This window comes from Siphateles boraxobius, unplaced genomic scaffold (genome assembly GCF_051911475.1).
Source record: "Siphateles boraxobius isolate OS27281-9 unplaced genomic scaffold, OSU_SipBor_1 9, whole genome shotgun sequence".
Taxonomy (NCBI): Eukaryota; Metazoa; Chordata; class Actinopteri; order Cypriniformes; family Leuciscidae; genus Siphateles; species Siphateles boraxobius.
Window position 1 is genome coordinate 31,464,364 of NW_027509219.1, and position 24,512 is coordinate 31,488,875.

The 24,512-nt window shown below is 37.3% G+C and overlaps 1 protein-coding gene across 1 annotated transcript; it reads right to left on the bottom strand.

Moving 5' to 3' along the window:
* Window positions 1-131: 131 nt before the first annotated feature.
* Window positions 132-24,291, bottom strand: bcap31 (B cell receptor associated protein 31). The gene is made up of 8 exons (XM_077223068.1): window positions 24,157-24,291; window positions 22,743-22,851; window positions 21,990-22,090; window positions 20,961-21,105; window positions 15,044-15,179; window positions 7,144-7,273; window positions 4,833-4,933; window positions 132-2,049 (listed from the first exon to the last, which is right to left on the bottom strand). Exons 2-8 carry the CDS (start codon window positions 22,832-22,834, stop codon window positions 2,011-2,013), a joined length of 744 nt encoding a protein of 247 aa, XP_077079183.1. The 5' UTR covers window positions 22,835-22,851; window positions 24,157-24,291; the 3' UTR covers window positions 132-2,010.
* Window positions 24,292-24,512: the final 221 nt, after the last annotated feature.

Genomic DNA, 24,512 nt, shown 5'->3' on the forward strand with positions numbered 1-24,512 from the left:
GCACAAATCATATGCAGCACTTTTAAGATACTTATGGTAAATTTGAATGATGATGACAGGTTTGATAGGTTTTATTAAAATAGTTCAAACAAACATTAAAAATAATAAAAATAACTGCAGACTCAATCAAGTGAGGATGAATGAAGTAGAATTTATTTGGTTTGGTTGATCAAAATCCCAACTACAGCACATCACCAGAACACATAAATTCACAAATTTCATAGTGAAGTGATGCAGATTGACATTACTGATGAAACTTTCCTGAAGATATTCAAGGCAGATAACAGCATTACGCTATCAAAACTACGCAACAGGTTTCATAACGGGCAAGTATTTATTCTGTCATTGCCAACACAACAGTGCATGGGTTTTTTTTGTAAGTCACAGTTAAAAAAAACAATATAAGAAAGAAGCTACAAATTCAGGAATGCATATAAAGAAAGAGCCCATTTAACAGTATCATAATTGATCGTTTATTTACGGTTTCGAAAATTACACAATATGACATGACAGCCAACGCACGCGTGTCAAAATGCACGATCTTCAGGTATACACTTTTTACTAATCGAACCTATCGTTGAGCGTATGAAATAGTAAACGAGTGTCATGGTAGCAGAAGGCATTCCTCGTGTTCTTATGACTGGTAACAGTCCAGGAGGTCTTGACTATGAATTATCCGACACTTTGCCATTGAGCCCGATGCCCTTTCCTCCGAGAGCCCAAAAAAGTACTAATGTTGTTCCCACAGATCCCAATTTTAACACGGCGATGATGTCATTCCGGTTGATTCCTTTTCAGGTCACACTGCTCTAAGATTGCAAAGACATTTGCTTGCACATGCCAGACGAGACCCGAAGAAACCCAGGACGTTTGAACCGTAAAACAACCAGAGCGAACACGGTGACCTTTAGCGATGCCAAACATTACCTGCATGTTAAATGCAAAACTACTTTGTGGCCCTCAAATGTGACAATATCATTTCAATACCTAGAAGACCAGAGATAGAGCGTGCCGTGTTTTGAAACACAATATCAGCTGGGGATGCTTTGCTGTTCCTGCCAAAGTGGCATTCTTACCCACTGTAACAGCCCTGCCAGGCTCATATCAGATTATAGCGACTCAGTGGCCTCAAACCAGACAGGACTGGAAAGAAGCAGTTTACTCGTTCTGTTCTACAATAGCCCAGAAAAAAAAGGAGCTATCCCACACCCAGGACAAAAAAAACCTAACAAAAATATCTTCGTATAGCATGAAGCACGAGGCTCGTCGCTCGTAAACTGGAGGGATTTTCTTTCTTAGGTGCATATTGGGTATAAAGTGTTGTGCACCCGATAAATCAAAGATCTAAAATTAACCAAGACATGCATCTGTACTGAAACCAAATCTCCATATTCAAAAGAAAGATCGAAGCTTTCCTACATATGGCAAGGAAAACAGTTGATTAAGATGCAGACAATTAAAGTTTGCAACCCAACACTTATATTCGTGAAAACATCTCAGCTAGAATATCCAGTAGTGTTTCTTGGTCCTTTTATAGAAACAAAGGGCCTCATTTATGAATCACAAGCTGAATGCATTTGTGTAAACTGTAAAATCATGCTAATGTAAAACGTTGATTTTAATTCAATGTGACTATTTATGTAAGAGAGATTTAACCACAGAAATTCACCCTGCTTGTGTTTCATGGATGAGGATCAATGTACCTGACGTACAAACTGTGAAATCAAGAAATTAAATGTAACACTCTTGTCAGCAGATATTCAATTCTAAAGTGACATTTTACAACCGAAACTTTGGAAATAAAAATTAAACAACAAGTTCACAGCAAAAACCAAAAAGAAAAGAAAAAGTGAATGAAAACCCTGCTCAGGCTTTAATGAATCACATGGAAAGCACATTAATGAAGAACGGAAGCCTGTTCTTACACAGCCAGAGTGATGCGCAGCCCAGCTGAGCTGCTATCAGCCAATGAGGATGCAGGAAAGAGAGCAGGTGCATGATGGTCTTCGTTCAGTCTGACTTCTTGTCCTGTTGAGCATCACATTTGGCCTGTGTTCAGAGACAGAGCAGAAAGAAGATGGACATCTCCAACTGACACAGATTTGCATAATCCTGTAAGATTCAGCTGGCAGACATCACAAGAAATCTCAGTAGTGTCATGCTAAACTTTATTTTAGAGCTTTAGACTATACCAAATTATGAAAATATAGTATAATATGATTCAAGTATAATCATTATACATGTAGGTTGTAAAACTGTGTATTAATTGAGGAACTACACAGAATATTTTTGAGTAGAAATTCATTGGTCACCACAGGACCTTTCAAAATGAAGGCAAGAGTGTTATTAAAAAAAATGATGAGATTTTACCATTCGCAAGCACATATACATATAAATTCATGCATTTCATTTTTCCAAATAAGAAAACAGATTTAAATTTCTTGTATAATGAACTTTAAAGGCAAAGATTTTTCAGGTAGCAATATAATGTGCATCTTAATATTTTTTAACTCTCATACTTGGGAAAATTGTATTGTGGAACTTGTGCATTGAAAAATAAAAATGTATATAATATTATACTATATATATAGCCAAAAACATTTCATCTAACAGTGATGTCATGCAATGAAAATGACGAGATGGGCTTTACAGTGCTGTGTATGAAATCAAGCACCATGTTGCTGTTTGCGGAGCGTCTAACGGCAATAACTGCAGGATGTGTTTATGTGTCTCTTATGAGCAGCTGACTTGTGTAAACCGGAGAAGCCTGTCTATCAGACTCCACCTCTCTGTGTCTCACATACACACACTTGAGGAGACCACGGTCGTCACGGTCAATGTTTCCAAGAGTCGGCTGACAAGGGCAGACTTCACAGAAATAGTTGGTATGTTTTTTGTTAACGCCATGACATCTCCTGAGGCCATCTTCATTGTGAGAAAAATGTATGGTAAAGCTATGTCAGACGGACTTCAGGGAAATAAAATGATAGGAAAAAACCCTTGATGTAGCGATTCCCTCGCTCGAGTGATTAAAGTGTGAGTGATCTCTTCTACCACAATCAGCCACAGTGAAGCAGAACGCCCACCACACACACGCTTCAGGTTGAGATGAGAGCATGCTTGTAATTTATTTTTTGCTTAAAGATTATAGTTTATTAAGGTATTGATACATTGGTCTATATAAATGGTCAAAATGAGAAAGATTAAACATTCTTCCTTGTGTGCATTTAGAGAAACATTGTATCTTGAGTCTTGAAATGCAACTATGGTTCTATAGTGCCCGTGTGAAAACTGACTCTCAACATGTCATTTTAGTGACAGACTGATGACAGCATGTGTGAAATTTTAAACTTTACTAAATATACTGATATCAGTTTCTTTTAAAACGTGTTTCACTGTAGCGTTCACTCTACATGCTAACAGACGCCAACTGGACACGTGCCAGTGGTGCCACTATACACGGCCTCTCAGTTTTGTGTGCGTGATACCTAAAATATCTCTGAGATTGCTTTTACCAAGACTATGGATCTCACACTTTAATATACAGTAAGTGTGAGATTAAAGCATTAATGTAGCTCTAACGGTAGAGCATAGTTCTTGCCAGGTCATGGATTTGATTCCCAGGGAATACATGAACAGATAAAATATCTACTTTGAATGCAAATGCATAAATGTAAATTACACAGGACAGTGTTTCCTGGGGGATGTATAATCAAACATATACTCTGGCTGAATCCCAATCTGCATACTCTACCGTTCAAAAATTTGGGGTCAGTAAGATTGTCTGCTTGACATCCGTTAACACTTTATTTTGATGCTGACTAGAAGCAACTACATGTCAACGCATGTCAACTTTTGAATGCATCTTGCGCAATATATAGGACAGATAGTACCGTACAGTATGTGAAGTGGGATCAGTCTGTGATATTTGTCTGCCATTCTTTAAATGGTGTTATACCTTTAAGCCCAGTAAAAACAGATGCCACAGTAGCTTTACTGTTCACTGACAGCATTATAATATTTGCTTTCAGCCAAAAAAAGTCTCCAGCAGAAACTGGCAGATTGACTTAAACCGCTGGCATCAGGGCAGACTGGAAACAGAAACTCAGAACATTCAAAGTGGTTTGATAGATTTACATTTACTCATTTCTCAGATGCTTTTACCAACTTAATCTGCATCAAGGCATAGATTTTATCAGTATGCGTGTCCTTGGAAATGAACAATGACCTCGCCTCCGAATGACAGGAACGCTACAGGAACAGGTTATTTTATATGTTCTAATGATTTAGATTAGAAGGTGACACTGCTGACACTTTAAACTTTAAAATAATGAATAAAAATGGAATTTAAAAACACTTAAAGGGATGGATGTGTCATTTACTCACCCTCAAGTTTCCATAGTACTTTCAAGTTTCCCCATTCAATTCCATAGTAGGAAAAAAAATACTATGAAAGTCAATGGGGACCATCAACTGTTTGGTTACAAACATTCTTCAAATAATCTTCTTTTGTGTTCGACAGAAGAAAGAAATTCATACAGGTTTACAAACTCTTTCAATGAAATCATTGAAAATAACTGATTCACAGCAATGAATCAGGCTTCAAACTCAATAGGTAATTATGCCAATGAGGTTCAGAATAAGAAATAGAATAAATGTTTAACCAGAGCCTCGCCACGTCTAAACTCACATACTTGAGATGCTATTGGAATCATTAAGCTCTCTTCAGGTCACTTCAGGTTTCTGCCTTAGAAGACTGCAGTCTGTGTAGACAGCGGCAGCAGAGTCCTGATGGCAAAGATGTTCGAGGTGTGACATGCGTGAGCTCTGACCTGCAGTTTGGCGTGTTCCTCCAGCAGACGGTCGTACTCCGTTGTGAGGTTCTCGGCCTGCTTCTTCATGGCCTTCACATCACTGTCAGACTTCTGAAGAGCTGCACATACACGCAAACAGTGTGGAGAATCAGCACAGAAAATGTCTCCGGGTTACAGTAGCATCACAGTCAGACGTTTGACTTCAGCAGAAAGTCTGGTCCACTTTGCAGCTTATTCTGTGCAAACACTGCCCACTTAGATCGAAAGAGACCATGTGATAGACATACTGTACACTAGCATTTAAAAGATTGTGGTCAGTGAACATTTTTAATGTTTTTGGCTCAAATGACCAAGGCTCATTTATTTGATCAAAAATACATTAAAGCGGTATTATTGCAAAATAGTATTAAAATAACTTTTCTTATCAAAATAAATTACAATAAATGAACTTTTCACATGATCCTTCATGAATCATTCTAATATGCTGATTGGCTGCTCGAGAAACATTTCTTATTATTATCAATGTTGAAAAACAGTTGTGCTGCTTAAAGGAGAACTCCGGTAAATTTTAACATTGAGCTAATTTTTTTGTAAATTTGGAGTGCTGTCAGTACAGAGAACAATGATAAAAATCGGTGTTGCCTACATCGTGTTATCCTCTTTTAAAAATTTGCACCCTGTTGACTTAAATGGGGCAAGTTTTAAACCTGCTTTTAGCCTCTTAACATCCTTGATGTGTCATTACAAGTGCACAGCCATGTCAGTGATTTTATTCAGAGTGAACACGGTGAATCTGACTGCAGTAGATGTGAAAGATATGAATAAAAGTGATGTTAATTCAGCCAGCTCACATACATGCATTTACTTCCTGTTTTCGGTCGAAGTCGACAGTAGTCAATTGTCGAGTGCCCAATCATTGGTAACTAAGCAATGGTAATTTACCAATGATCGACAATCGACATTGCGCGCACTCGACAATCGACTACTGTGGACTTAGAACAACAACAAAAATCTGATGCATTTACTTCCCGTTTCGGTCGCTGTACTGACAGCACCCCAAATTTACAAAAAAAATGAGCTCAATGTTAAAACTGACCGGAGTTTTCCTTTAATATATTTGTGAAAACCTTGATTGATTTTTATCAGGATTCTTTGATGAATAGAAAGTTCTAAAGAACAGCATTCATTTTGAAATGGAAATCTTTTATAACATTAAAAAAGTCTTTACAGTCACATTTGATGAATTTAATGCTTCCTTGATAATTAATAATTATTAATTTGTTTAAAACAATCTTACGGACCCCAAACTTTGGAATGGAAGTGTATAACACTATTACTTTTATTTACATGACATTTAAAAAGGCGGGTTGATATGAAATCTATTACTAAATTAATAAAATGACTTAATTGCAAACTCTCTGACAGCTTTTTTGTTGGGAGGTCATGAAAGAGTCATGAACCCCTAAGCACAGTCTAAATGCAGTGTAGATGTGGAAGGAGGCACGGGAATCCAGCTTACTAAGCTCATTCCTCTGTGAGGAGTCGTCTTGTGTTGCTCACGGCAGGGTCACCAGAGGGGTCAAATGATTTTTCTAAACTATGAATTATTTAGATTTACTCTGTACCCACATCAGGCAATATGAAATCAAAACTGAAGCCAACTATGCTACCGTTTGAGGTCAGTAAGATTTTTTTAAAAGAAACTAATACTTTAATTCAGCAAACGTGACAAAGATATTAATAATCTTACAAAAGGTTTCTATTTAAAATAAATGCTTTGAACTTTTTTATTCATCAAAGAATCCTGAAAAAAAACATCAGTGGACACAAAAATATTAAGCAGCACAACAGTTTTCAACATTGAAAATACTTTTTCTTGAGTAGCAAATCAGCATATTAGAATGATACCTGAAGGATCATGTGACACTGAAGATGAGTAATGATGCTGAAAAAGTCATCATGGGAATAAATTACATTTTAAAAAATATTCAAATAAGTGTTGACAAATCGATTAAATCGCCTCTAACATAAAAGTTTGAGTTTATATAATATACATTTACACACACGACTGTTCTGTTGACCTTTACAATGGAAAAAAAATATTAAATCAATATCATCACAGGCCACCTTTCATGATCTAAACAAAATCTGATGGATAAATAATTATATTGATACTAGCAACCTCCATGAAGAAATTTGTTAATTTGCCAAACTTTAGGCTCACCAAGCGACTTGATGCATTAATATAGAATTCTTTTTTTACACATGTAAACAGCGGTGGGCTTAACAGAGCGGTTCAGTGTACGAGTGAATCAGAACCATTTAGTACCTTTCTTGGTTGCGTCGAGTTCATCCTTCAGTTTCCTGACCTCTTCTGTCAGATTTTTCTTATCCTCCTCCACGCCACCCTTGACCTTCCCACCCACTTCAGGCACTTCAACGCCCGCTTGCCGCAGTTTCTGATGAAAAACAGTCAGTCTTTCTGTTAGTCATCTCATGTAATAATCAGCTATTTCTCTAAAATTGTTCCCTGATAATATCGAGGGTGTAGATTATGTGATGAAACGGTTCATGTCAACACAAGGGGCTTTCACACCAGGTAGTTCTAGGAACTAACCAACAGGGCGGTTCCCCAAGAACTAAATGTTCTCTAGGGCAGTGGTTCTCAACTCCAGTCCTCGGGACACACTGCTCTGCACATTTTGTATGTCTCTCTTATCTGACACACTCAGTTCAGATCAAGGAGTCTCTCCTAACGAGCTGGTGATCTGAATCAGGTGTGTTAAATAAGGAGACATAAAAAATGTGCAGAGCAGTGGGTCCCGAGGACTGGAGTTGAGAACCACTGCTCTAGGGCCCTTTACCTGGTTGCATTCACACCCACAGTAGGAACTCTGAAGCAACGTAACATTGCGTTCACACCACAAGTGACACGATACCATTCATTTCAATGGAGAGCGGGCGATCTCCGGCGACACGAGGGACAGAGACCGTTGGCGACTGGATGGGGCGTTTCCAGTGATGCAACAAAGTTGAGATCTGTTTAATTTTATGGAAATAAAGAGTGAGATCCGTCACTCTTCAGTGCAGAGTACGACCGAGGCAAGATAAATGCAAACCTCATTTTAGCAGTCAGAAACTGTCCAATAATTTATGTCTCATACGGTGGTACTAGCCATGCTGACTCCAGATAGGCCGACATCTGCCGTTTGCTGCATTTAAATAGCCGCAATGCCAAGGAGCACTCGCTGTTTCTTGTTCATCTTTAATATTATGCATTTTATGTACTGATTCCATTTATATTTAGACTTTTCCTTCCAAAATATTTGTTTGTAGCGGAAAGAAAACGTATTTGTTCTACAACATGGAGTACTAGGAGTGTAAATATTAATCGATTCGTATCGATGCATCGATTATACAGCCGACGATTCGATGCATCGATGTGTCCGCAAGAGTATCGATTAATGTGTTTGTTTTGCCGCCTGTCTATTTTCAGCATCCGCTCATATGCGTACAAACGATTGTTGTTATGCACTGGGCTAACGCAACTAAACTGCCAGTGTGAATGCACCCTCAGTCACTTAGTCAGCGAATTCCAAGCTAGCAGTTACTAACGTAAACAAACAGGCGCTAACGTGTACAAAAGGCTACTTCAACAGCTTTCTTGAAAAGTCTAGGGTGCTTTCACACCAACTCGGAACGGAACGGAACGGGCACGGTTCGCATGAAAAATCTCTAATTATGTAAACGCTGTCTGTCACGCTGACCCTGGTGCGCACTGGAGTACCGAACCCGAGACTGCCTAGAGGAGGTGCGCTGAGTTCGGTTGCACTCGAACCGTGCCGCGGCTCACGTGAATGTGAAAGCATCACGGACTCGGGTGCGCACTTGTTCAGGAAGTAAGTGACCTGCGCATGCTTTTTAGCTGATTATGATGTATTTAGTTAAATAAAACACATGTAAGGGCTGATAGTGTTGATATTTACCTTGGATAAGAGCGAGAGTGAGTCTGCAGTGTATTCACACACACATAGCGCGTGGACTCAGGGCAACACATTAATGGAAATCCACTGTCTCCTGCGTTTGCAATCAGCAAAAAGCCAAATGCTGCACACAGTAAACCGGTGTTGTTCACTCAGCTGTGCATAATAGCACCAAATAAAATAAAAAACACAATATATTGACCCGCGTTTTGTTTTCTATCATGCGTCGTGCACGTTTGCGATGACGTAAGATGCACGGAAACGCACCAGGATTCGATAGAATCAAGTTTTGAACTGAATGCAGTAACTGTTATATTTGCTGTTCTATTTGCAGTGCATTGAGCACAACATACACATTATGTGAATAGAATACTGTTCCTGTATTCTCAATAAAAGGCAAATTATAAACTTTTTGTTGATTTATTTGAAACTTAATAGATATCATGTAAAAATATCGATTATTGAATCGTATCGAATCGTATCGCGGGGAATTCTGAAGTATCGAAAATAATCGAATCGTTGGCTTTAGAAATCGGTATCGTATCGAATCGTCATGAAGGCTCCGATTTACACCCCTAAGGAGTACCATCCGTGAATGCCACTCACAAACATTACTAGGCAACCAGTAATGGGAACGCCCACTAGCGACCTCACCGCCAGCCACTGGCGACATGCAGCGATAAAGTCACTTGTAGTGTGAACACTTAAGCCGCGATTGTTTAAGCGTAGCTTAAGCCGCGATTGTTGTTGTGACTTATTTTGACGGCGCTGAGAACGCCAGAACACACAGCGCTCCCATTCCCAGTCTTCATTAGATTACGATCTGTTTAACAGTCCTGTCTAATACGTTACAGAATACAGAAAGATCTATTATATAAAGAAAGTAAACGGCTTATGAAAAAGTATTAGTGTTTTCCGTGTGTTCGATGGCCAATGTCGGCTAACTGAGCAGAAATACATAATGAAGTTTCGCTTAGTCTCTTCAAAGTTGCGTTGGATTTTCTCCTTAGCATAAAGGTTGAGAGGTCCATCTATAATTTTTTTCCATGTTTGTAGAGTTAGTTTGTGGAGTAAATAAATAGGTTATAATCTGTGCGTGTACACGGCTTTTAAAAAAATGGTGCATATCCGTTTTGCGTGCGTTTGGCCAATCAGCGTATAGTCACGTTACTGGTAGTTCCTATTGTGCTGGGTTAGACCCTATTCTAAAGTAGTAGCTAATATAGTTCCCCCAAAAACCGTCCCTAGAACTAAAATCGTTCCCAGTTCCTGCTGTGCGAACACACCAAAAACTGGGTAATTCCACCTTTAGTTCTAGGAACAATGAAAAGATTCCTCCTGTTGCGAAAGCCCATATGCCGTCATAATCAAACCTGTTTAATTTGGTAATACATGGTATTGTGCAATTTGTTATTGACTCAAATCAAGTTCCATACTGCATTATCAGGAAAACAGGCTTAATGGGTTGCAAACCGTTTCCTGATGTTTTCAGATGAACGTAAGGACATGAATTTAGCTGCAAGACTTGCAAAACATTTCACAGAAAACCCAATCATCTGCCCTGTAGGCTCAACTTTTAAATGGGACAAATGACAGTTTCACAGGGCATTCATTAACATAAGTTACGGAGAGAACAAGTGCTCCATTTTCCCAGGGATTGCAATCAAGTTAAAATTAGGTTTATCAATGATCTCCATCTGTGTCATCATCTTAGGAGATTCAGTTAGTGAGTAACCATCATATGTTGCCATTCATATCTGACCTGCCCATTCCTGCTACAAACAGAAAACATTCTCTAGAAAGATTTTAGCCTGTAGACTCAAACGCCAGAAAGCTACAGAATAAATGGTCTGATCAAATAAAACAACATAAGCAGTTAAATACAATCCCCTCTAACAGCAAAATCGAATATAAATACTAGTAATAACATAACCTTATGCTAATTATCTACCAATAGTAAAATAACCTTATGCTAATTATCTACCAATAGTACACAACTTGTTTTTAGGAGAGCATGTGTGCTAAATGGTACTCTTATTTGTTTTATTGGTTATTTTATTGATAGAGCCAGTAAGTTTGGACTTTAATAATAGTGGCTGGCCAGCTTACCACATACTGTGCAGTGTACACTTAAATACTAGTTTTATTTAAACAGTGAAAGAGTATGCAATATGCCACATGACCTCACCACTTTAATGTTTAATGTTTCATTTAGCAAGTGGCATCCTATTAGTTGGTTTTCAGTGGAAATCAGTTGGAAAGGTTCAAGATGAGTGCACTGCATTGTGGGATACAGCCACGTGTCATACAATGCACATTTTGACAAAAATAACAAGTCCCGAGACCAAGACGTCATCATTATTTCTGTTGTCCAAGGAAGAGAAGTGTAAATACTAATATACACATACACACACACATACACATATATATATATATATATATATATATATATATATATATATATATATATATGCTAAAATTTTACTTTGACTAAACACCACAAAACTGAAATTTTGATTTTAAGAGGTTAATAATAAACATGAACTGTCTGAAACTTCAATAATAGTCAAAGCTTACTCAAGTCTGCTTACATGCTGACATGCTGTACTCTTGTTCCGCTTACAAATTAACACATAATGCCATGAGGAGCATTCTTGTAAGATTGTCAATGTCATGAAAGTTTCTCATATGTGAAATGAGTCTCTGTACATATTCCACAAACCATTAAAACCTGACTGAGTGAATATTTTAATGCTAAACCACTCAAGTTTTGCAGCCCAAGGCACGTGGACATTCTGAAATGACCCCTTGTAAAGTGAGCTGGACAAGGGTACACGTCGCACAGGAGAAAGTTTTTTTCTGGCCCCTGGGAACAACTAAATCTGGGTCAGATGTATTTGAAGATGTTTCCTGCCGATATATTAAAAGGAAGTTGAAATACAACTGAGGTACAAACACGAAGCTGAAAAGACAACGCTTAAATTGGACGTGAAGGAGAATGGTGTCAGATGCAAGCTGTGTTGACCCCTTAATCTAGGAAATTAGTGGCACCGTTGGCCATTAAGTGCACTGCAGTCAGCAACTCATTGCTCGTGTTCGCACTCGTGCACACAGTCCATAGTGACGTGATTTTCAGGCAAAAACATCCTTCACATCAGTTTAAAGACTTTAAGTTTCGTTACAAGCTGTTCGCATATACAGCGCCCTTAAAATCTTGATTAACATTATAAGTGGATTTGCCAAAAAGTTAAATGTAGAATATGATCCATTCCAAACGCCAAACCCTCATGAAAATTATCAGTGCTTTATTACCGAATGAGTCGTCTTGGCTAATTGCATTATGAATTAATAAAAAAACTATTTCACGTAACTAATAGCTGCAATATAACTTCATTTTATGAAGCAGAATCATGCAAAATTTATGATCTTATTCTCACTTGATTAAATGTGAGAGTGCTTTAACACCTGCTAGGGGACAGTGATGGAGGATGGCTCGACCCTGGACAGAGATCACAGATCAATACAGGACCTTTAGGGGGTCACGTGCTGTTCTCACCTCTTCCCATTAGCATTTACACATGGCTTATGCGCTCGCTTCAAACAATAATAACCACAGCAAAATGGATCACAGAGGCCGGTCAGGTCATCTCACCATGTTCAAGGACACGCGTCCTGCCCAGACGCTTCGAAAACACAATGAGATTTACCGGCCTCTTTCTGCTAGAGTCAAGCTTAATTTACTAAATTGAAATATTCCACCATCTGTCATTCAGTATGGCTTGTGCTCTTGTTTATGGTGTGTTCTGTGGTGTTATAACATTTGACAGATGTAAATTTGTACATGCAAAGATCAAAGGTGTGACCTACTGCACGTCAGCACTGTAATTGAGGCACGCGGTGCTGATCTATCCCAGCATTCTCCCCGCTCGGGCATCTACATACTAACAAACTACATGTGCTATAGACAATAACACAGCATGTGATCACTGTATCTAGGGCTTTAATAACTAACTAGACATGCAAATGGCATACCACATCCAAGCTGTTTTGCCATTGTTATGACAGTCAGTGCATGTATTTCTTTCTCTTGGCTACAAGAATCAAAAGGCATGGACATAGTGAAGAGTAAAAGTGACTAAATATGTGCAAGGAAGACCAGATCAATGCAGATGAAATATTAGAACTTAAAAAATATTAAACAATAATTAGAAATGACTTAACAACTAATTGAAATAAAGTTTAAGTACTAAAATAAATAAATATTTTTTTTTAAACAAAAACTACTTAAAATGACAAAAGCAAATAATAACATTTTCTAAAACGAAATTAAATAGAACTATACAAGCTAATTCAAAAATAATAATAAATACTATAATAGTATATAAACAATACAATTAATAATAATTGCATGCATTAAACATGAAAATGCCACGAGATAACAATAACTAGACTCTGCTGAGAAATGTAACGCTGTTAATTTTTGTTTTGAAATGATACTAGCTAGTGTATTAACTTTGGCATTCTTAAAACTTTAAAAATAAAAACTAAAAACTAAATCAACAAATGAAAAAAAAAACTAAACTAATAATTATAGAGAAAACTAAACTGAAAAAGCAAACTTTAAAATAAAACAGAAATAATAATTAAATGAATAATTCAAAACTATAATAACACTGTTAAACGTCCCATGAAGGCTAATGGTAAATTTTCAAACTTAAATCTACTTAAAAATCTAACACAAACTACTTATTGCAGAATATGCAATACTGTAATTGTCTATCAAACAAAGAGTGATTAACCTGAGCCTGTTAACCAATTCAGGCTGAATTACCAACAGAAGCTTTATACTCAAGTTAAGAGATTTAGAACAACCCCTTACGCAATGCTCGAGAAATATTAATATAGTGCTATAAGAATGATTAGTTATTGAAATGCAGCCATGACAAAGTTTCTACCCTAAAGGCACAGAATGACACTCGGCACTTTCTCCTTCCACTGAATTCGAAAAGGCCAGCCAATGTGGAAGTGATCTAATGAACTAGTTCCCCTCTACATTGTTTGTGCTGCTGGTTATTTTACAGACGTTAACTATACAAATTGGTTGGCAGCTCCCTTGAATTTCCCTGGAAGTCTGTCAGACACAGATGAGTTCAGGTGCATTAAGGGCACAATGATGAAAGCTCATCGTCACCTATAACCTTTCAGCTACAAACCACTAAACCAAAATATTTTCATATATATCCATCCTATTTATTATATTTCCTAAATATATTCCTACCCAATTTTCTAAAAATGAACCTTGTAACTTTTAAAATATTTTTACAACATCTATTCTGACCATAAATGCATACAGAGGTAAATACACTGCTATTTAAAAATGTTGGGTCTAAATTAATACTTTACTTCATGGGCACATTAAAAAAATCAGCTTTATATTTGCCACCATAGGAATAAATTATATTTTAAAATTTATTAAAATCCAGAAAACAGTTATTTGAAATTGCAATTCTAATTCTAGACATAATGTGAACTCTGCCATCTAGAGGTAAAGTGCAAAGTCTGCAGCTCTATGATATCGATATTGACAGTTTCTCTGAGGACTGAGAGATGGATAACCCCTAACAAACCGGAATGACTCATGAGAGGATCAAATCATTTCTAATGAAGTGCATGTGGAATTTTAAATAAAGCACAAACAGATTAGCAGTCATTAAAGGAGCAATTCATCTCAAAATTACAATTCTGTCATCATTTAGTCACTCACTTCATGGTTTCTTTTTTTTAATCGAGGAAAGGGTGTCAAGTCCAGGTTCAGAAAGTAAAATTCCTCCTCAGTATTTTGTTCCAATCACCTGATTTGCTAATTAGCACAGTTTTTCAGCCAGGAGATAGAAATAATTAGTGAAATCAGCTGGCTGAGTTAATGGGTGGAATAAACATATGGCAGGACTTTTACTTTCTGACCCCTGGAATTGACACCTCTGAATTGAGGGACTAGAGCAGCTTACCAACTTCTTTTGTGTTAGTCATAGACAACCACATGAGGATGAGTAAACAATAACAGAATTTTTATTTTTGGGTGAACGGCTCCTTTATATAGCAAATTCATCCAAACTACTTCCTGTAGTTACCACCGTTGGTCATGAACCCGGTACCAGGTAAAAGTTACCACAGCTTGGAAGCCTTTGGGGTCATGAAAAAGCTTTAGTGGACCGTCACTGCCATACACAACTCACTCTCTCTCACCTCCTGCAGTTTCTCATTTTCCTCCATGTACTTCCTCGCAGCATCGTTTGCTCCCTCCGCCTGCTTTTTAAAGGCTTCATTAGAGGCCATCAGTGTAGCCTGCTGAGACAGCAGTGTGGCCAGACGTCTCAACAGCCTGGAGAGAAAACAACAACATCAACTCACACACAAGTGGATTTACTAAACAGTCATTGTGTATCTGATCATTACGGCTCACCGCTGCAGCCAACACTGCATTGTACTGACACAGATTTTGGCATAATTAGTAGTGCTTGCAAAGGCAAGAATCTCTATTACTATTATTTGAACAAACCCTCAAATCTAAACATTGAACTTCATTGCGTAACTCGTCCCACACATGAATGATTCCTTAAGATTTGTGGCTTGTTTAGCATCATTTTCACTTGCCAGAAAAAAAAATCCCAGATATGGACCTTTGGCATATCTAGAGACCAGAATATCAGTGGTCAGAATATAATATGCTTCCTTTTGACCACATAGACACTACCCAAAAGGCCCCATTGACAGCATAGCAATCCTTTGGTTTACCAGTACTACTTTCCCCCGGTTTCACAGAGAAGTCTTTCAACTAGTCCCAGATTAAGATGCATGATTGAGCTGTTTTAACTGAAAGCAACTTGTACTGATATATCTTAAAATATATCAGTGCCATTGTTTTGTTTCAAAATGCACATCAGTAATGTTTTTTTCTAAGGCATGTTTATAAAAGCTGCTTAAATGACCTAATTGAACTAAGGCCTAATCCTGGCTTAATCTAAGCCCTGTCTGTGAAACCAGACCTTTTTGTTATTAAACATGGATTAAACATTAAACACTCTATAAAACTCTTATAAGGCATTTCATGCAGAACTTTTATATAGAATTTACTCCAGATTTTCTTTTTGGTAAAATACTGTATATATATATATATATATATATATATATATATACACACAGTTGTGGTCAGAATTAATGGCACCCCTGGTAAATATGATCAAAAATGGCTGTAAAAAATAAATCTGCAATGTTTATCCTTTTGATCTTTCATGATTTTTTTTGTGCAAAAATCTAACCTTTCATTGAAGTAAAAGAATTGAAAGTCGGGGGGGAAAATCACATTATAAAATGTTTTTCTCCAAAACACGTTGACCACAATTATTGGCACCCTTTTATTAAATACTTTTTGCAATCCCCTTTTGCCAAGATAACAGCTCCCGAGTTTTCTCCTATAATGTCTGATGAGTTTGGAGAACACCTGACCAGAGATCAGAGACCATTCCTCCATACAGAATCTCTCCAGATCCTGCAGATTCCCAGATCCATGTTTGTGCTTCTCCTCTTCAGTTCACTCCACTCATCAGGTCAGGGAACTGGGACGGTCATGGCAGAAGCTTCATTTTGTGCTCTGTAACTTATTTTTGTGTTGATTTTGATGTTTTGGATTGTTGTCCTGTTGGAAGATTCAACCACGGCCCATTATAAGATTTCCAGCAGAAGGTGTCAGGTTTCGATTTTTTTATCTGTTGATATTTGATAGAATCCAGGATGCCATTTATCTGAACAAGACCTCCAGCAGCCCACAACATTAAAGATCCAACGGTATATTAAATTGTACAGTTCGGGTACTTTTTATCCTTGTGTGCACCAAACCCATCTAGCGTGTTTGCAGCCAAAAAGCTCTTTTTTTAGTTTCATCTGACCACAGAACCCTGTGCTGTTTGAAGTTCCAGTTATGTCTGACAACAGAATTTGCTGGAGTTTGTTTTTGGATGAGCCGCGCGAGGAGGATATTTCTTGAAACCCTCCCAAACAGCATGTGCTGATGTAGGGGTTGTTTGTTTTTTGTTTTTTGGTAGGCTTCTGACCCCAAGACTCCACTAATCTCTGCAATTCTCCATCTGTGATCCTTGAAGAGTCTTTGGCCACTCAAACTCTCCTCCTCACCGTGCATTAAGACAATATAGACACACGTCCTCTTCCTGGCAGATTCGTAACATCTTTAGTTTAATGGAACTTCTTAATTATTGCCCTGATGGTCAAAATGGGGATTTTCAATTCTTTAGCTATTTTCTTACAGACACTTTCTATTTTGTGAAGCTCAACAATCTTTTGCTGCACATCAGAACTATATTCTTTGGTTTTACTCATTGTGATGGATGATTAAGGGAGTTTGGCCTTTGTGTTTCCTCATATTCAAACTCCTGTGAAACAAATCATCATAGCTAGACAATTTCATGTTCCTAGTCACCCTGGTTTGCTGAGGGGTGCTATTAATTGTGGCCAACGTGTTTTGGAGAAAAACATTTATTTCATAATGTGATTGCGTTACCGAATTCCTACATTTAAATATAGCTGTAATTAATTTCTCTATAATTACACTGTTGACCCTTCCCTTACATCTTAACCCACCCTTAAAACTACCCATACCACCAAACATGTCCCTAACCTTACCCATATCCCACCTCAATAGCAGCAAAAGTGTTTCACAGTTCAACCATGAACACAAAAAGTACATAGTAGTTAAGAACAAAGTGTGATCAAAATTACATAAATTAGTCACTACCAGTTGACCATAGTCAAATACCAAATGGTTTTTGCCAACCTAAAGCCAGTGTATACATTTTGGCTATTCTCCTCACCTAACATAGTCAGTCTTCTAAAATTACAATTTCATGAAACCAGATGAGCTGAGAGATGCAGGCTGATGACATTTGAACCGTGTGCTTGAATGCAGAGGCTAAAGGTGGCATGCATTGCATGCATGTCAATGCCCACATGTGTAAAAGGGTTCAAGGTTTTGTTAAAGGCGGTTGTGACCATAATGCAGATTGGTTTAACCATGGACAGCCACAACTTGCATAAATGCAAGTGAAGCCCACACCTTGGTCAAATGCTCTGTATGAGGTAACCAGGTGATCTGAGGTGACCTGCGTTCACTTTAACCTTTATATGAGGCACACAAGTAATCCCTTAGTGTATATGCTTATACAGTACAGACATGTTAACTCAAATGCAAACCAAAATTATTAAATATATAAAAAAATATTCCATTTCTCATATGACCACAATAAAAATGTACCGTGAATCATCCTGTTCAAAAACAATTTTCATTAAAATCATAGTAAATTAAAGGCAGTACATCAAATACTGCATACAAATACTTTGTTTTATTTAAATTATATTTTTAAATTGTAAAGAAATACATGTATTGTATATATATATATATATATGAAGATATCAGATTCAATAAAAGAATATATAATATCAGATGCATGTGAATAAAATGTAAATATGAGAGAGAGAGAGAGAGAGAGAGAGAGAGAGAGAGAGAGAGAGAGAGAGAGAGAGAGAGAGAGAGAGAATGCAGTTGTATTTTATTCCTACTTTATAAATATAGACATTTTATCAGGTGAAAGTGGGGTATGACAAATAAACTTAACTCACATATACATTTCATGTGCATACTATGAACTCATTACAGTAACAATAACTGGGTAATAACTAATAACCCTGAACCTACACCTAACCCCTGTAGTTACCTTACATTACCCAGTAAGTACATCTAAGTATAAGTACTGTAAAATAAAGTGCAACCTTCAAGATCTATTATCTGAAAATAATAGTGTTGTGTTAAAAACAGAACAGCGATTTCCACTATACATTGGAAATGTGTGGCACCTACTGAATCATATTACGCCTGAATCACATGTCAAACTGTCATGCGCTGCTTCAATCACCTTTGTGGCATCTGTGCGTTTGCTGCCAAGGTGGAAGAGGTTCATTTTGTAACAGGAGTCATGGCCTTTCGGCCAGAGAGAATGCGATGAACACTGGCTAAATATAATACCCGTCACCAGTTGCTTGATCACATGTCCTGCAGCTGTCCGTGTGATTACGAAAACGACACTCAAGCCCAGCAGTCAGGGGAAGTAGTATCGCTAATGGATGTAGTAGTCATCCAGCAGGATATAAATAACATGCCATTCAGAGAAAATATGGTGAAACCCCTGTAAGGAAAAACTATGCGGAGCTGGGAGACTCTTAAACGTTGCGTAAAGCGCACAACAACGAACCGGCCAATTGGGCTGCGAGAAGTTAAGTACCCATGGATGAGGTTTGTGAATGGAAACAGTGTGGGGGACCCCTAACCGGCTCAACATAAGATTCTTTCCATGTCTACTGTAATATGGCTGAAGGCTGACCTTCAAATTGGGGATATCGTGGGACAGGTACAGCATGGAAGAGGGGGTTTTGGGCTGAGTTTAGCTCCTCCTAAATGGCACAAGGCAGGCCCAGCTCAAAGGAGGAAGCTGGTAGTCAACGAGGTGCGAAAGCAGGAGGAGAGGATGAGATGTATAAAGGCCATTTCCCAGGCCAAGCAGGGGAGAGTGGATGAGATGGGAGAGTGTGGAACAACGCTATTTGTATAGGTTGTATAGTATTTAAAGTCATTACGTTCCTGTGTATATTGCGTGAATGATGGGTGGTTGGGCAGATATTGTGTTTTGTGGTAGGTGGTATGCCACACGGAACCGTTGCCACTGAAACTGCATATTAACGCACCAGTGGGGCTCGACAGCCTTAGTCAAACGGGTTGGCGCGTATGGTTGGGTTGCGGAGAGATTGTGGTTAGGTCTCATAAGGGGGTCATAAAATGCATTATCAGATCTTTATAATACGTGTCCATAGGTTAGCTTTTGAAGTTTGCTAAGTTTTTAGCATAAATATGCCTTAAAATTTGTGAAAATTAAATTTTTCACTCATAAATACTTCAAGGGGCATTAAATATTTCAGAAATGCAAGTAAACGGCCACTGCTGTGATTGGCCAACTTCATTGCACTGTATCTACGCCCACCTCCACAAAATGCTTTAATTGAGCAGTAATTGTTAGGCTATATATAGGCCATATAAATAATAGTTAGGTAGGCTATAAACAAACTACACTACGGTCCATGATTTTAACATCATCCTCCCTAAGTCTTTTCACTCTTTATTTTCGCTTATCCACAGACATTATGTCAAGACACTGACTCTGGGTTGATGAACCGGAAGTTTCTGGGTTTTAGGATTCCTGTAGCACTCCATTACATACTACTTAGTTGTGGATCATGTTTAAAAAAAGTCTTCTGAGGATTCTATATACTTTTTTAATATCAAATATGCAAATGGTAACTAATTTGCATATTTTAAATGATAAACAAGCCTGGTTTATTTAGTCATGTGACAGAGTTGACCTTCAGTAGTAGTTCCACTTAAGTTTATATGCTTTTCATAACATGACTTGTAATATATGTCAATAAAACAACCTTGATAATATTTTAACTGAATATCACTGATAAACATTCTAACTGAACCTTGTTTGTTTTGACACAAGTAATCTTGAATGTCGGTGAATGGTTTGATTAAGTGACAGATGAGGTCAGCAGGGCAGAGCTTGGCTACATTGACAGAGAAGAAACATTTGGCAAAACCTACTGAAAGCAACCAGTAGTTGCACACCCAGGGTCATAAATTAACACCCGGCAAGTACTTAATGAGAGTTAAAAAAGGTGTTTGGTGAGTAAATACGTTATTTGCCAGGTGGCTGGTAACTTTAGTAGGCACTGTAACATAACACACAGTCAAAATCAAACAACTTGCACATCTTTTTTGAATACTCCTCTGGCACAGAATGTGCAGAACCCAACGACCCTGTTCTGAAAGGGTGATGTTCTGTTTAAAAGCTTGTCCAGAAAATCTGTTGGGAGCCATCAACTAAAATAAAGTCAGGCCGTGTAACTGATCATGTTCAGAAAACCAGTGCCAAAGTGAGACATGTACATGTTAAGGTGGGTAAAATACAGAAGCGGGAGAGACCTGGGGGAGCGAGTGTCACAGAAAATGAGACAAACATGGCGAGAGAGAGAAAACACTCACAAACACAGGAGAAGAGCGAAGCCGGCGATGTATTCGTTCCTCTGGGCCCTGAACAGCTTCATGTGGATGTGCTCGATGGCCACAGGGTTGTTGCTCAGATCCACTTTCTCTGACACACTGTATTTTCTCACTTCTCTAAATGCATCTGTAGAGGCAGAAACACAAACTTTGGTTTCTATTTTTCATTCATAAATCTAGTTCATTCCATGCAAAAGTTGAAGAGAGAATTTGCAAATGTAATGTTTGTAGGGTTGTCAAAATGTACACATTAGAGATTAAATGTTTTATTTTAATTGCATATACTCAATTCATATAAATGGCCAAATTTATTTTTATACTTCTGATAGAAATCTCTTATGCTCGCCAAGCCTGCATTAATTTAATAAAAATAAATAAAAAAAAGTACAAAAAAAAATATTTTTACAATATTATTACAATTTATAATAACTATTTTCTATTTGAATATATTTTGAAATGTAATTTATTCCGGTGATGTCAAAGCTGAATGTTCAGCATCATTACTTCAATCTTCAGTGAACCTTCATAAATCATTCTAATACATCTCAACATTTCTTATTATTATTAATCTTGAAAACAGTTGTGTGTGTATAAATATTACTTACTTTTGAACAGTAGTGTATGTTAATCATCTGTTATGACTAACTTTTTCATATTTTCAAATACCTTTTCATATCATTTTTATATAATGTGTATAATATACAAAATTTTAACCCTGCGAAGCTGCTGAATACTAAATAAGCATTAATATGTAATTGCAGACAGTCATATGCTAATGAGCACATTATAGCATGAATACAGCGATTTTTTCTTAATGACTCGCTTTTGCAACTTAGTTGTAACAAATGGTCTGTGTGGACTGGGGACGGCGTGAATAGTATTTTTAATGATCTTCTTTAACATCATACTGACTGACTTCATTGCCGTGTGTTGGTGTATGTACATTTATGCAGTAAAGTTTGAAGAAGACTGCTTAATGGGAACAATGCGGTAAGGTGTGTTCAAGCTCACCTACGAGCAGAAAGACAAGGATACAAATGATGACGATGAAGGCAGTGTTTCCATATGTCGTAATGACAGCGACCAGCCGAGACTTGAAAATTTTGCTCCATCTACAAAGGCAAGGACAGAGATAAAACCTTAATAAACAGAGGGCAAAAAGGCACATAAGATAACACTGATCTTTCTCAACGAGTCCAAAGAACATCATAAGGTTAACATTTTTACAACACACTTAAAAGGGAGCACCAACAAATGTCTTTGAGAATCTGTGTGACTCCTCAAAAAGAAATGCTTCTCAAAGTGTTTCTTTGGATTCAAGGAAAATGTTGTTTACAAAGTACCCCAACCTAACAACCTTTAAACTGATTGGAAGATCAAGTGAATGCTCTCAGATTAAGAAATAACTCCCTCACAAGACCTTTTTTTAAATAAAAGCATTATACAGAATTGAATTATCCTGGTAGTGCTGAATCAAAAACATCCAAATCAAAAACTAACTGCTCAGAGTAATGGGCTTTAGCACAACAACATTATTTCGCAACAAATGGAAACATTTCAGTACTGGCAATACTCTTTTAGGCTAAAGATCAGAAGATCTTTCCTGGAAAGAGGCCAGTGTTGAAGAAAACTGGTGTGAGAGAAGAAAATAGATTAGAAGTGAAAGTTTTCATAACCTGACGACTATCAGATGCTATTAAGATTACTACGATAACTATGTGGACTATTAACTTAACATGCATTTCATTAACACATGAAACTCACCGTTTTGGGGAGATGAACGGGACACATAGTAGTAGTACCGCAAATACCTCGGCATATAGAAATGTAGCCACGGCTGTCCATTGAAGACTCATGACGGCTACCTGCAAGTCTGTGAGGACAAATCAGAAGTGATCAGTTTATCTGATTAAATGGACATCAATTACCAGGCCCTGTGAACATAATTTAGCAGAAAGCATGTGACAGGCACAAGATTTGAGATGGTCCTCACTGCAGAACATGAAATCCATGGGGAGGAGTCGGATCAAGATCCAACTCCTCCCACCTTACTTATACCTAAACCTCCCATCTCCGCCCCCTAATCCCTAAACCCACCCCTAATCCTACCCATCTCCACCCCTTGGATCTTGATCTGACTCCTCCCCGTGGATCTCGTGTACTGCACTGCATTGAGGTGCTACTGCAAGATTTGGGAAACTATCCCCCAGTTTCACAGACAAGGCTTAAGCAAGTCCATAGCTTAAAATGCATGTTTGAGGTGTTTTAACTGAAAGCAAATAGCACTGATATATCTTAAAATAAGTCAGTGCCATTGTTTTGTCTCAGGATGCACATCAGTAATGTTTTTTCTAAGGTATGATTATAAAAAGCTACTTAAAATCGCCTAATTCCAATCCTGGTTTTAGTCGAAGCCCTTGTCTGTGAAACCAGGCCTATGTACTACGTCTGAACGAAATCCTCATAACTACTATTACTCACAAACTCATATTATTTTATTATCATGAAAAAAAATGTAGACACTCAAGACCTCAGGTGATGCTCATTAAATCATCAAAGTGATACAACAGCACCATCTTATGTCTACAACAGAGAACCACAGACACAAGATGAGACCATCTGAGGTCTTTGCAGATTGAGACATGATCAAAAACCAATGCATGTCAAATGCAAGGAAACACTTCTTGGTTTTGTAGTAAATCATCCAAACTCAGTTGCTCACAGAGATCAGGTTCGCTCATTAAACAGAAGAAAACTAGCCAGACCAGGTATATTTATCAAATAATCAATAATAGATTAGAATTTAAAGGCAGAAAATCATAATTTCACACCTAAATTGTTTCATAATCAAGGGAGAAATAAACATGCATTGACAGATCTTATCAAATATAAAATATAAAGAACGAATTAGAAAGTCAAGAACTGCTTAGACAGACTGCAAATGAGGAAAAAAATAAGACGTTATACTACTAGATAAAAAAAGAAAAAAGTGTGAATAGTAGGAATACATGTCAACAAACTTACATACATAAACATGTCTCTGTCAGAGCAGTAACGTTACAAGATATCAGAAAATCCGCTTTGTTATTTGAGGTACACACACACACAATTATTCGCATTCATAATAGCTCTGATTTGACTTAAGAGAAATCAAATAAATAGCCGTAATAAAACTTACAGAATGTGAAGTAATATCAGTAATATTCGCAGAAAGGCCTAAAGGAATCTGTCAAAACTTCTGCTGCACCCTGACTCCACTTACACTAATGTACTTCCGGTATACGTGCCAACTCACTCAACGGCATGACAACTTCCTGTGTCGAAGCTGGGAAAATGTTAGTGTAAAAGTCTCTGTACAATAAAATAAAATACAATAAAATATATATATATATATATATATATATATATAATAAATAAATAAATAAATAAATAAATACAAAATTATATATATATATATATATATATATATATATATATATATATTTTTTTTTTTTTTTTTTTTGACAACGAGTGTTATAACAAATCAATTTCAAA

Excerpts from the sequence above, each read along its gene's own strand:
- bcap31 (XM_077223068.1), bottom strand. The coding sequence starts at position 22,834 with ATGAGTCTTCAATGGACAGCCGTGGCTACATTTCTATATGCCGAGGTA. Across the intron at positions 21,106-21,989 it reads CCTTGTCTTTCTGCTCGTAG|ATGCATTTAGAGAAGTGAGA; the intron begins GTGAGCTTGAAC and ends CTGCCTCTACAG. Across the intron at positions 4,934-7,143 it reads ACTCGACGCAACCAAGAAAG|CTCTTCAGAAGTCTGACAGT; the intron begins GTACTAAATGGT and ends GTGTATGTGCAG.